Source organism: Pelobates fuscus, chromosome 6 (assembly GCF_036172605.1).
Source record: "Pelobates fuscus isolate aPelFus1 chromosome 6, aPelFus1.pri, whole genome shotgun sequence".
NCBI classification, from domain to species: Eukaryota; Metazoa; Chordata; class Amphibia; order Anura; family Pelobatidae; genus Pelobates; species Pelobates fuscus.
Genome location: NC_086322.1, coordinates 78,042,180 through 78,057,280, shown reverse-complemented (window position 1 = coordinate 78,057,280; position 15,101 = coordinate 78,042,180). Strand labels below are relative to the sequence as shown.

The window sequence follows — 15,101 nt, the reverse complement described above, 5'->3', positions numbered from 1 at the left end:
GAAGATACAGAAATTGGTTCTGTGATGCTAGGAACAATTGCTTTGGAAAACAAAAACAAAAATAGAAAGAAGGAAATAGACAACGAAATGGACAATATATAGGTCTGGTCGACACTGAAAATAGAAATATAGAAATATTGACATTAAAAACATTTAATGAATGGCACGCTAAAGTTACAGTGGGCAAAATAAATCATATAAAATGATACAAAGTATCTTTAGAAACACATTGAAATGAAATATTTAAATGCAGTAAAACAGTCTATAATGCAACAGTTTCTAAGCGTGTCCAAATGCAGCTGAAAATGTGTGCAACTGTAAGCTCCTATCCAAATAGTAGGCTGCTCCTAATATAGGCAGGAGTTACATTGAGAAATCCCAGTTTTTGTATATGCAAAGTACAAATAGTCACAGGCAGAACATCTCACAACCAAACTAAGTTCCTAATCTGGGGTAACCACTTATTCAGTACCTAATCCTGCAGGCCTTTCCGATGTCGGCACTCGGGATGGTAAGGTCTATTGTGGAGGAATCCTGGCGTGAGGGCAGAGGATCCATTGCAGGTCACCTCCCTGGAGTTGAGTGAGGAATCCATGCCGAGCCTATTTCGGAGCTCAACTCGTTAGATGTGGTCCGCTGTTTACACGTGTCAGTGTGGACATTCACTTGCTCTACACTGTGAGCTGAAATCTGGTCCCGCTGTACAAGTTTCTTGGCCATTGATGCCACTTTATCATAGGCTAGAGAATTATTCCAGTTCAGCTATTTTGACCTTAAATTTGAAAATCCCTCTGAATTCTCACTTTAGTAAGTAGCTCTGTTTGTCTCATAAAAATACAGTAAACAGCTTGATACTATGTATTTAGGATTAAAATACATACCTTTTGGAGGAAATTTGTCAAGGCAAATTCTGTTTTGTGTGCAAGATGCTAAATATTGAGGGACTTTCTGTTGTTTTACATAGTGATTGCTCATTATTTATGATTTTAGCATGTTTTCTTTTGATATAGTCCCGCTTTTAGTCATGCACTATGAAAAAAATAAATGTTTGTTTTTTTTGTAACAACTTTTTTGAATGCTGCAATGTATTGCAATAATCTCTCTTGGAATAGACTGATAATAGATTAAACAATGATCTTGTATACCATTATCTTGAAAATGAAATACCAATCAAAACTCAATTGTAAATTAAGGTGAAAAAAACAAACGATAGTCTTATAATTTCAAGCAACTGTAAAAATGTTTAACCTAGCAGAAAAATCCACCTAGAGGACAATAGACCCCCCCCCCCACACACACCATTTTTATTCAGGGCCCACACCTGCCACTCATGGGTCCCCACCGGGGGGGGGGGAGAAAATAGGTCCCCCCATTTTCATTCAGGGCCCCCCTCCGCCGCTCATGGCCAAGTGTTTAACTGGGTATGCGCAGAATTTTTACAGAGCTATCTAGTGTGGGCAGATGACATGTCCCACAGGAACTTTATCTACCCACACAAAAGATGGCGGTGCCCAACACCTAGGTCCGGGCAGAAAATAAAGATGAAAAAATAGGTATATGGCTTTGGGGCATTTGGGTGTGATTAGGGGGACAATTAGATGTAGTGAAGTCGGGAGGGAGGTTAAAAAAACTTAATTCAGCCATGACAGTGCCGCTTTAATAATAACTTGGATATACCCTTGAGGACTGTATTTATATAAATGATACATAAATATATTTTATGAACAATATAAGCTTCTATTTACCTATGTCATGTTTATTTTTGAGATATTAATATCTACATTTTTATGTTCCTTTTTGAAGGGTACAAACCCATCGTCTAGCAAAATGATGCACAGATTAAATCCAGTATTATCCAGGGAAGATGTCAGTTTGTCATTGAAACAAAGGTCATCTATGTTGGCTGAAGTCTTGGAAAGCAAAGAAGATGGCAAACTTACAAAACAAAAGAAACACTATAGTTTGCTAAATCTTGATAGTCCAAGCAATTATGATGGCAGTGAAATGCAAAGGACAGGCTCGGAGATGAATATACCAGATCAATACAATAAACTGTCCCTGGCCTCCAGTGTTAAAATGCCACCAAAACTAATCAAGGAACTAAATTCTGTGATACAGAAAAACAGAAAAGAGAAGGAGTAACCTGGATGTAAATGTCAGAGAATGAAAGTTTTTACTAGAAGACAGAGAAGAAATATTACTTGAAGAACATTTTAATAGGGCTTGACAACATCTTTTATATTTTTTGGTTTTAAATATCTTGTTTTTCTTTAATTTCAAGACACAGAGCTGTACTGACTTTACCACAGTTTATGATATTAGCACTCTGTTATTCGCTGAGACATTTAATCACTCTTACAACTACAACAACAACAAAAAAACAGCTATTAATGATATTGACCAATGTTAACATCTTAGGCATTAAAAAATACAGATGTCTGAATTGTTGATTTGAACCAACCATCTGTGATGCCTTAGCATTTTTTTAGATAAAAAATGTCCACTGTAATAAAAAGGTCCGGATTCTCTTTGCCATAAAATGTTTTATTCTGCTTATGGTTACTGACCAGCAATTCCTCAATATAAGTCTATGGGAACATTGCTATTCGGTAACCCCTATTCTTCTAAAAAAAATCAAGCTCATATTTTCTAAATCTACCCACAGTTTTATGTATTATGATATATGCACAGAAATATTAGGCAGGCTTACATATGTTTGTTAAACTTAAATATCTGAATCTAAAGTCAAAATAATGTGTGGCATTTAAGTATATGAGCACTCCATACATCTGTAACACTTTAGCCAGTTGAAGTGCTCTATGTAAAAATAATGCATCCTCTTTTTTTAATTTTACGAAAAGTGTAGACTTCAATAGAAATTAGCACTTTTATAAATGAGACTTGTTATATCGTGGGGCTGTCAATCAGATAATTGGTCCTGTTAGGCCCTATTTGCTTAGCTCAGTGGAGGTAAACTCAGGAGGCAGGCAATTGCCTAGAGCAGCTGCCTTGCAAAGACTTCTTATCGAGCTGTATTGGGAAGTTTGTGATTGGACAGCTACAGAAAGTCTGGGCTGGAGAATAAGGAGAGGGCTTGGAAAGACTGCAGACAGCACATTTTCAGCTTTGACATTTGTTTTTAGATATAACCCCAATGGAAAACAGACACTTGCATGCATTTACTGAGGGTATAGCTACTAAATTGTTTCTAAGAAAATAAACTATTTTAAATTGGAGTGTTCCTTCAATAATAATAACATATACTTGACATTTAGAGAACATCTTAACATCTCCCATTTCTAGCAGAACATTTCTATTACTACATAACAAAACGATAGAATCATATTTTAGCATTGAAAGAGGCTTTGAATAATTTTCTCTCATTTTAACTGGCTCTTGGACTAATATTCTATTTGTAGTAACAACTACTAATAAGCAATAATACGCCAAGTATATGGAGACATATTGAGGTTTGTCTAATATCTAGTCTTTAAGGAGTTAAAAATAATAATAAAAATAAAATCACATATAAAACGTATAGATAAAAATTAAAGATAATATATTGTATGGCGTCAACTTACAAATTAAACTCAATGCTGTATTTTCAAACACGTTTGTTCCAAACAAATGTTTTCTTTTTTTGATTTTGATAAAGTTTTATCAAATCAGGCACATGTGGGTTCCTCCACTATGATATAACATTGTATCTGATGTTTAAAGCATGTGTAAAGAAAAGGGTGTTTCAGGTCAGTATAAGCTAGTTCCTTTCAGCCCAATATGTTAACTTTCACAGCAGAGCAAGATACTTATTTTACCACATTGATCCACTTTGATCTATCTTGAACTGACACTAAGAACCATAATGAACCCTTGTTGAATAGTAAGTGAATGGTCCTTGTCAAATCTTTCCTTTCAGCAGTTTTTCAAATTCAGACATTAGGAGTATCTGAAAAGAAATCACAGACTTGGTCAAATGACAGGACAAGCCGTCAAAAATTAGTGAATAGCTCACTAAGTGTATAACAGAAAATTAGCTAATTTTCTAGCTGAATTTAACTGATCAGTGTGTCTATTAATATTTTACTCACCAAAGTTGTAAAAAGAATGTGCTTTGGGATTAAGTTTCTCCATATCTGCACTGTATGTCCTTAACTGTAATTCTGCGTCAATTTGTATTAAATCATTGGTGGATTAATTATTCCGTACTTGCTAATAAAACAATGTTAAAGAAAATAACAACCACTTAAACTGAGTCTGCCATGCATGATATAACAAAGTCTAATTTAAATGCTGCAGTGCGATTGCGTCCCTGACCTGGTAACATTCCAATCTATGATAGATATGTGCTTGGAACATATTGCAAAAGGATGCTCTGAAAGATGGAATTTCTACATGGCCAAAAACTTAATTAAAAATGTAAGTAGGATATTTGCTTTTTTTGTTTTGTTTATTTTTGTCACACCTGCTGAATGAGATACTGTAATGCACATTTGCATAATTTTATTTATTTATGTATTTCTGAACAGTAGACTATAACAATGTTTCCTATCTAATATTTTGTGATTGCTGTGCATACCATATTTTAAATAAATGCTACACTTGAACTTATTTTTTTATTATTTATTTTTTTACCATTTTATATATGTTTTTCAACTGGTTTTGTGACCTGATTGTCTTTTTTGTCATGCAGCAAACCCTACAACAACTCATCCTGACAAAAAAATATAATTGGTAGAAATATCAGATCCAAAGGTGGTTTCATGATTAATCTCTTTATTAACCCAAATTACATATTTAATGCTCTTTTTTTTAAACCAGAGTTAAAGCATAATTGTTTAAATCTCTCTGGTATCTGTTTGTCTGTCTGTCTATACAATCTATATACAGATCAATGTATCATAAAGTTAAAAAAAATAGTTGATAAAATTGCTAATTTATGTACAATCATGCATTTAATTTGGTTGTTTTCTATGTTATGTTATATACATTATATCTGTTGTGTAGATATTAGCTTACTATTATGTCTTCAACTGTACTGTTTGTGTACTAAAAACCTCATGAAAATTGGAAAACTAAGAAAGCTCAATCCAATCAACTGGATGCATCACTGTAACCGAGAAAATGGAAGGAATTTTTGACTACAAAGCTTGCCCATATCAGGGCAAAAAAAACTAATCTGGAAAAAAATCTGAAACTGAGCTATAGTGGTAAAAACCTATAAAGCAAAACATTAATTGTATATTGTTAGTGAATGAAATTAAAATACATAACAATGGTAAAATACCTAGCTCATAGGTATTTGTAAGGATCGCAAAGATATCACGTGCAGTACCACCACAAAAAAATTTAAATAAGCAGTAAACAAATGAAACAATAAAACTAAAATCCAACATGTTTTATTTATTTATTTATTTATTTATTTATTTACTGTCTTCACCTGTTTTATCCGTGCCCTGTGTAGCTTTTCCTGTTTACTCTTCATGTGGATCACTCAAAGTGGTGATGTGCCTTTTTTTTATCCATTTTATTGTAAGTTTATTTGAACATTAAAAGTTCAAAGTTTTATACAATATTACACAATCTTGCTTTTGATATTTATATCTATAAATATCAAAAGGCATATTAATTGATGTAATAAGCAATTCAGCAAATAAACACATGAAGTGGAGACAATCCTGAAACACTTCTATCCTTGTGAGTGCATATTAAAACCACTCCTTCATTAGATTATACTTTACAGTATTCTACGTGCAGTTTACTTTTTTTGTGACTTTCAACTCTAAGATATTATAGATAAAAACACACAGATAAGTCAGCACTAAAAACACCAATAACTAAGAAAGGCAGCAACCCTTAGAAAGGGATTCCCTCCGAACCCTCTCAGGAACGGCACAAACAAGAAAATAAAACAGATAGCAGGGCTGCGCCACACAAATGTCTAAATGAACAATATGTAAGTCCAGAAAATGGAAGGTAGAAAAGTTCTGATTAGAGTAGTAGAATATCTCACACATGGAAAATGGCCTTCTTAGAGTATGGTGTGAGGAATGATTCTCCAAATCCCAAGGGGTACATTATGGCTCCAATTATCCCAAGTGTTCATAACATATGGAGATATAAAAAAGAAAAACCTACTAGTGTAAAATGTTAAAATAATGAGCAAGGTAAAAACGGTGGTAATCAACTCACATTTATTAGAGCTCGGCCAGCTTTTGCGTCTCTAATGCACAGTGGTACTATCCCCACTTGTAGGATATGGTGCGAGTGTCCTTGATGTAATAGGGCTCAAAGGGAAGGAGATAAAAAGGCAACAATAGTGCTCTCAATAAAATAGGCTCACTGCTCTATGGTAACAGCTTGGGTGGTATGATCACCCCCTAAAAAATGTGGGCGATAAACTTCAGCATCCAATCATATTAAAGTAATTAATCACGTATACAAAGTACCTTTAAAAGTGTCTCTATACAGCAACATACCTTTAAAACAAATAAATATTTAAACATTTTATTAAAACAAGGGTTTTATAAGTTAATAATGGCATATATTGCTGGAACACATGGCACGCACTATTTGCGTGTCACGCTTAATGTCCGCTAAGCATTATGGGGCTTGTGGTTTTTTAAAATTACTTTGTATATGTGATTAATTACTGTAATATGATTGGATGCTGAAATTGGGCGCCAATTTTAACTTGTTTTACTCTTATATAAACTCTGATCTGCCAGTACGTATGTTTTACTCCATTTGAAGAAGCCATTGAGGTGAAATGCATTATGGATGTTTATTGTTTGGATTTTTAATAATAAAGAGATTTTTGGTCACTAATATCAGTCTACTGAACCAATTAGATTTTTGGACATACTATCTGGCATTTATGTATTTTATCCTTTACTCCAAAATATCCAATGTGGGGATCATCCCACCCAAGCTGTTACCATTGAGCCTGCTCTATCTTTGTGAGTATATTTTTATTACCTCTTTACTCCTATGTATTTTATTGAGAGCACTATTGTTGCCTTTTTATCTCCTTCTCTTTGAGCTCTGGTTCCCTATTACATCAAGGACACTGGCACCATATCCTATAAATGGGGATTGTACCACTGTATGCAAGATACGCTAGAGCTGGCCAAGCTCCAATAAGTTGAGTGAGTTGATTACCACCGTTTTTACCTTGCTCATTATTTTAACATTTTACACTAGTAGATTTTTCTTTTTATACCTCCATATGTTGTGAACACTTGGGAAAATTGGAGCCATAATGTACCCCTTGGGATTTAGAGAATCATTTCTCCACACCACACTCTAAGAAGGACATTTTCCATATGTGAGATATTCTACTACTCTAATCGGAACTTTTCTACCTTCCATATTCTGGACTTACATATTGTTCATTTAGACATTTGTGTGGCGCAGTTCTCCTCTCTTTTTCCAACTCTAAGATATACCTGAAAAGTCATGAATATCTCACACTAGTACACAGTATTATACAGATTGCATATCTTGTTTTTTTAATGAAGGTGCTCAACATAACAGATACCTCAGTTTATTTATTTAATTTTTGTTTCACTGTTTTGGGTAGTTGTTTTGAGCACATAAAGATTTTGTTTATTTTACTTGGTTTGCTTTATTACCCTATTGTAAAAAGTTTGGGTGTCTCCTTCTTTGGTTTTTATTACTAGCAGTATAGCTCACTGAAAATGGCAACATTGTTCAAAAAGGGGTGGAGCCTGGACATTGGTATGAGTGGCCATGTTTTAGAGCTGCAGAAACTGTACAGTCAACCCTTGATAACAGAACAAGTGCACTTGAACGTCCTTCAACAGCAATACTAATATAAATGTAAACGTTACAAAGCCAACCTCATGTGTTGCGTTGCTTAGTGGTAGGCCTAACATATTTGCCTACAACCAATAGAGTTTTTCATCATGCAAAACAATAATTCTGTTTATACTAGCAGGAGCCTTTATTCATTTTAAAAGACAGTTTGTTAATGTTTCAGTAAACTAAACATTATAAAGAACCTTTTATGCCACCTTTGGACTCACTGAACCTAGATTTAATTGAATTTTGGGAATCATTTAATTTATATTTTCTCTTTTAGTTTTGCATTTTATTATGGTTGGACTGTAACGGCATCTAACAAAAGTTGTGCTTTTCCAACAATAAGGATAAAAAAAAAAATGTGTTTTTGTGCTTGTGCCAGACTGATACCCTAGATTGATTTGACAATATAAATAAGCCAGCACATTAGTATTATATTTGAAGTTTATAAGCAAAAAGTCACACAAGTTTATGGAAAGAAAGAAAGTAAAAAGACATAGGCACCACTAGGTTGTTGTTATAGAATCCTGTTAGAGACAAGAGTTTATGTATACATAAAGATCTGTAATGAGTGCACAAACTCTGGTTTTAGTAAGGACCAATTCTTATCAAATAGCAATATTAGCGTGTAGGAAGAATATATCCAGAATAAGCCAAATATAACAGCCTCATGACCAGACTGCAATTCTGGAGCCAAGATGTTTTTTTTTCTAGTTCTATGCAAAATTGGAAAGAGCTTCAAACTATTTTTTTTTATTTTTTTTATTTTGTCTTAACAGAAAAAAATTCAAACGGAAAAGCTGAACTTGATGGATAAAATAACAGAATAATAGGTGTGCAAGCAATTACAAATAAAAGTGTTAGAGAAGTGGCAATCACAATATATAAATCTCCCAAAACACACTAAAACCTATTAGTGAGGCAGAGACTGTAACATTTAAACAAAACAAGTACACAGTGGAAAAAAAGATCTAAAGTGTTATAACAGCCATATATACTTGCACTCTCCTTTAGAAGCAGGTCTCCATAATCTAAAATACAAAAAAAAAAATAGACACAGACCTAGTGCAATATAGGAAAATTTCTTGCACACCTACTATTCAGTTATTTTACTATTTTGGGGATTATTGTATAATTAATAATGTGCCTTACACAGCTGAGAACCTTTACTCCCCTAGTTCTGATGAAATTCCTCCTCAATAACTATTCAAAATATTAATGAAGGGGGTCATGATAAGCTAGTTATATATGGAGGCATTCCCATACCAGTAGACCTCACAAATGTCACATCTACCAAAAATGCCTCTTCCCATCACAGACATCTGGGAACTCAGGGTAACTGGATGTCCAATCTATGGCACTCAAATGGGGTGGTGGAAGTCTGGAGGAGTGTAAACCCTACAATAAAAGATAATCATTTTTACTAATCCATGCACCATAGCCACTCTCATATTGACTATTATTTGGTGGCACATTAGAGGCGCATTACAGCAAGTAGCAAAGTGCGTCTTGGTCAGTCCATCCCCCCAATTTTATGTCCCTGTCTGACTAACATGCAGGCAGGGGAAGGAAGTATGGAGACTCAACAATTCTCTTTTAGAAGGTAAGACAGTTCAGGAGGAAGTAGTGGGCCACATAGAGTAGTACTTCTCTGCCAACACAAACCCAGAGATATCTCCTAATACCTTGTGGTTAACCCGCAATGCTGTAGTGAAGGGTAAGGTAATTCATATAACCACATACTTACCAATGGAGAAGTTCCAAGAGAACTTGATGGATGCAAGTCTCTTTTCAGCTATGTAACTATGTAACTCATCCATGCCCACACCATGAAATAAAAATAAAAAAAAACATAAAAGAAACCTGTAATATGCCAGAATGTTCACCTGATCCCATTATTAAACATATATTCTAAAATCTGTGTGAACGTTCTGGTAAATACAGGGAGTGCAGAATTATTAGGCAAATGAGTATTTTGACCACATCATCCTCTTTATGCATGTTGTCTTACTCCAAGCTGTATAGGCTCGAAAGCCTACTACCAATTAAGCATATTAGGTGATGTGCATCTCTGTAATGAGAAGGGGTGTGGTCTAATGACATCAACACCCTATATCAGGTGTGCATAATTATTAGGCAACTTCCTTTCCTTTGGCAAAATGGGTCAAAAGAAGGACTTGACAGGCTCAGAAAAGTCAAAAATAGTGAGATATCTTGCAGAGGGATGCAGCACTCTTAAAATTGCAAAGCTTCTGAAGCGTGATCATCGAACAATCAAGCGTTTCATTCAAAATAGTCAACAGGGTCGCAAGAAGCGTGTGGAAAAACCAAGGCGCAAAATAACTGCCCATGAACTGAGAAAAGTCAAGCGTGCAGGTGCCAAGATGCCACTTGCCACCAGTTTGGCCATATTTCAGCAACATCACTGGAGTGCCCAAAAGCACAAGGTGTGCAATACTCAGAGACATGGCCAAGGTAAGAAAGGCTGAAAGACGACCACCACTGAACAAGACACACAAGCTGAAACGTCAAGACTGGGCCAAGAAATATCTCAAGACTGATTTTTCTAAGGTTTTATGGACTGATGAAATGAGAGTGAGTCTTGATGGGCCAGATGGATGGGCCCGTGGCTGGATTGGTAAAGGGCAGAGAGCTCCAGTCCGACTCAGACGCCAGCAAGGTGGAGGTGGAGTACTGGTTTGGGCTGGTATCATCAAAGATGAGCTTGTGGGGCCTTTTCGGGTTGATGATGGAGTCAAGCTCAACTCCCAGTCCTACTGCCAGTTTCTGGAAGACACTATCTTCAAGCAGTGGTACAGGAAGAAGTCTGCATCCTTCAAGAAAAACATGATTTTCATGCAGGACAATGCTCCATCACACGCGTCCAAGTACTCCACAGCGTGGCTGGCAAGAAAGGGTATAAAAGAAGAAAATCTAATGACATGGCCTCCTTGTTCACCTGATCTGAACCCCATTGAGAACCTGTGGTCCATCATCAAATGTGAGATTTACAAGGAGGGAAAACAGTACACCTCTCTGAACAGTGTCTGGGAGGCTGTGGTTGCTTCTGCACGCAATGTTGATGGTGAACAGATCAAAACACTGACAGAATCCATGGATGGCAGGCTTTTGAGTGTCCTTGCAAAGAAAGGTGGCTATATTGGTCACTGATTTGTTTTTGTTTTGTTTTTGAATGTCAGAAATGTATATTTGTGAATGTTGACATGTTATATTGGTTTCACTGGTAAAAATAAATAATTGAAATGGGTATATATTTGTTTTTTGTTAAGTTGCCTAATAATTATGCACAGTAATAGTCACCTGCACACACAGATATCCCCCTAAAATAGCTATAACTAAAAACAAACTAAAAACTACTTCCAAAAATATTCAGCTTTGATATTAATGAGTTTTTTGGGTTCATTGAGAACATGGTTGTTGTTCAATAATAAAATTAATCCTCAAAAATACAACTTGCCTAATAATTCTGCACTCCCTGTAGGTTACCTCCATTCCTGCCTCACCTATTCTCCATGGACCAAGTCCTATTCTACATGGACCAAGTGTGATTTGTTAACCCATGGATAATAACCACAAATTCATAAATTCATCATGCTTGTACCACTAAAACACCCTGCCTCTTTCTCGCACTGGACACTGAGAAAGTCTATGATAGGGTACACTGGCAAAACATGCATGGATCCTTCTGTTGTTTATCTCAGTAATCGAAGTTCTATACACAAATACTTTTAGCTTTAGTTAGGCTTCCTATCCCCTAGCTTTCCTATCTCTTATAGATCCTGACAGGGTTGCTCTTCCTCACCATTACTTTATGATTTGCATAAGAGCCTTTGGTGATAGCTATTAGGAACAATCCTGATGACACATGTTATCCTATATCCCCACAGATATCCTGTAAGCTTAGTACATTAGTGGATGAAATTATTATGTCTCTAATGCAACTTCTAGCATCTATACATAACCTTAAACCTTCAACATCTATTATCATAAAATCAACATACCCATATCTCAAAATCTCCCCAAACGAATCCCTGATGAGATACCTGTGCTCAAATGTTATTTCCATATGATTGAATAAATTCCTATATTGAATATCTTGGCATATAACTCACTACAAATTTAGGACAAATTGTGCTTATTAATCTTGAAACCAAATGGAGACCCATTAGGAATGATCTGTCCAAATAAATAAAGTTGGAGCTATCCAGGTTGGTTAGGATTTTGACAGTTAAGATGAGCCCCATGCCCAAATTGATTTATCTGTTCTGAACATTGTCAATTCCCATACCTGACAAACTTCTCATAACCATACGGCAAAGGATAGATGAATTTATATTTGTTAAACACTCACACTGATTCAATAAACTGACACTGTATGCAGTGAAAGAGGAGGTAGGACTGTCAGTACACTGTGTAAAAATCATACTACATTGCTGAACTGCTAGCTCAGAACATGTATTTTTATGTGCAAAGGGAAGTATTACAATAGGTAGACATGGAAGACATGGAAGATGCTATACTGAATCCATGTAGAGAGTATCTGGGAACTCTGTTACACACATAAGTTTTTGTTATGGTGTCCCACTTGATGGAATACTACATTATTCCTAATCCACAAATGATGATACTGAATATATTACCACCATATGAACTTGGAAACAGATCTTATCACATTTAGTAGATAGGGTCATAAATGCAGTAAGTTGCTGATAGTGTCTGCAGCAAGGTACAGATAAGGGTACAGCAGTAGCGTAGTTAGGCAATGGGTCAGGTCAGGCAGCACATGTTCATAAATGGAAGACAAGCCAAAGGTCAGATACCAGATAATCAGGACAGGTAAAGATGCCCATTAGGGAAAAACAAAACAAACAAACAATGCCCTAGCTGCAGTCATGCAATTAAAAAAGGGTGTTTTTCCAAAAACTAATAGACGTAATGGGTAAATTGGTTATCAATAGCCCGCTGGCTTTGTTCTTTTATTTTTTTGAAAAACCCCTTGTTGCTGCCCCACCTTTTAAAATACCTTTCACTGTTGAGTTTTCATCATGCTTGGCTGATGATTGCACTGTTTTTTTCCACACTAATTTGTTTTATACCCCGCCTCCTATAGACTGTAAGCTTGTTTGAGCAGGGCCCTCTTCAACCTATCGTTCCTGTCACTTTTCTAATAATTGTCCTATTTATAGTTAAATCTCCCCTCTAATAATATTGTAAAGCACTATGGAATCTGTTGGCACTATATAAATGGCAATAATATTAATAAAAACTAAAGGACAGTCACTAATGAGTCAACTGGATGTGTGGGATAGACTTGTGCATGACACCTTAAGGTAGACCCTAAAGGATGTCATGTATCGAAGAAAACTGGCCACACTGGCAACTCTTCAGGAAGAAATTGAAATAGTATGTGCAGCAATCGCACCGGACATTTTTGGCAACATTGCCCGAGCAGCAGTTCTCCATACTAATAAGTGTCTGGACATTAATGGCAACCATTTTGAGCACCTATAGTAACTGTACATTTCAAAGGTAACTTGGTATTCATCTCTTGATGTCTGAATGAATTTAGTATTAAAATATTTATACAGGTTTTTATTTTGCTAAAGCGGGTATACGTTTTTCTGGCTAGAATTGTATTTGAGTTTCACATGCAAAAAAGGTTACCGCCTTGTACTTGAGCACTAGAGCAAATGTTGACAGCCCCCCACCCACACTATGCAAAATATAAAAGTTAAGCAAACAATTTTAAGGAGTAATTATAAACATTTTTTGTTAAGCATCTAGTGGATACGTGAAGCAGTGAGTTCTTATAGTTAAGGTAATATTCATCGGCGTAAGCGCTAGAAAATTGTAAGAACAGGCAAAAGATACATTTACATTGTGTAAAAAAACTTCATATAAGAACCCCCCCCCAAGCCTGAGACATTTTTAAAATGGAAAGTTGCCACAATGTCCAAACACCTAGCTTTTCATGTATATAAAAAATGAAATACGATATGACAACAAGTAATTATAAAACAAAACTAACAATAATGTGCCCTACAAGTGACAGAAGGTGGTTCCCCCAGCTAGTTGGCATCAAAGGTTGTTTACCTGGTTTCTGATTTTTAATTGACTGCTTGGCATTCTTTGTAACAGCTGGTCTTTAATTAGTTGGAAAATTATTGTCACTTTAAAAAAAGAGACAGAGAACAAAGCAATTAAACATAAGATTCCATATGGTGAAACATTGCTGTCAAGATTTGATTTTCTTCTTGTTCTATCTTTTTTTATTGTTTCAAAGTGTGAAATGGGCCACTTGCTTTGCACTTTTCTTTCATTGCTGATTATTTTCAAATATCTGAAATATTGGCCTTGGTCTATAATTGGATTAAAAAGCTTTCTCTATTATTATATATAAAACTGAGCTACAGTTATGAGAAATAAAAACTCACACTTTCCTTATTCTGCATAAAAAAAACTGTACCAGAAGTGTTTTCTTATTTGTCACACAAACATAGTATTCACTGTTCAAGTACTGCCTAGATGTATGCCCCATCTCCATTATGTGTACCTTAGGGCTTAACATCATGAAAGTTTAACCCCTTTTCATTCCCCCAAGAGGTTAACCCTTAATAGGTGACAAGGAGTACTAGATTTCTAGCACTTGTTGTGTGGTGAGAGATGCAGCTCAAACAACCCAAACTAGAATCTCTCCTTTCCTTTCAGGAGTAAATAGTATGGAAGTAGCACCTTATAAAATAATGATCAGATACAGGTCAATATGCAACGAGAAGAGAGGACAAGGAGGGTAAATATAGTGTAGTATGTCACTTATTCAAGGAAAAAAACATAAAAATAAAAGCAATTACAGTATATGGAGTTGATAAATAGCTCCAATATAGTACGCCTGAGCAGGTCTGTCTTTAACGCGGGGCAAGCGAGGCAGCTGCCCTACACCCAGTTACTTCTGGGTGGCCCAAGGCAGCTGCCCCATGGGTTCCCCTTCCCTCAACTACTTACCCCCCCGCACACTAAGGAGGCCCACCGGGTGGTCCATGCACTAAGGGCCACCCGGAGGGCATTTGTAAGCAAGGGCCAGGCCGCGCTCTGGCCTTTTAACAGCATGAACGGGCCCCCTCACTTTTTGGCAGCATGGGAGGAAGTGGCTGCCGTGAGTCACTTCCTCACAGAGAGAGCCATGCGGGAGAGACCAGGGAGGCAAAGAGAGGGGGTGCTGGGCTGATATTGCCAACAGCAACCCCAAACAGCCTAAGCCA

General features: G+C 36.1%; 1 protein-coding gene across 1 annotated transcript in view; it reads left to right on the top strand.

Moving 5' to 3' along the window:
* ARAP2 (ArfGAP with RhoGAP domain, ankyrin repeat and PH domain 2) overlaps positions 1 to 2,511 on the top strand; it is a 348,358-nt gene extending 345,847 nt beyond the window's left edge. Inside the window, exon 32 of the mRNA XM_063457861.1 lies at positions 1,804 to 2,511. Within this exon, the coding sequence (XP_063313931.1) occupies positions 1,804 to 2,142 (339 nt within the window). The 3' untranslated portion in view covers positions 2,143 to 2,511. The remainder of the gene's footprint in view (positions 1 to 1,803) is intronic.
* The last annotated feature ends 12,590 nt before the right edge of the window (positions 2,512 to 15,101 follow it).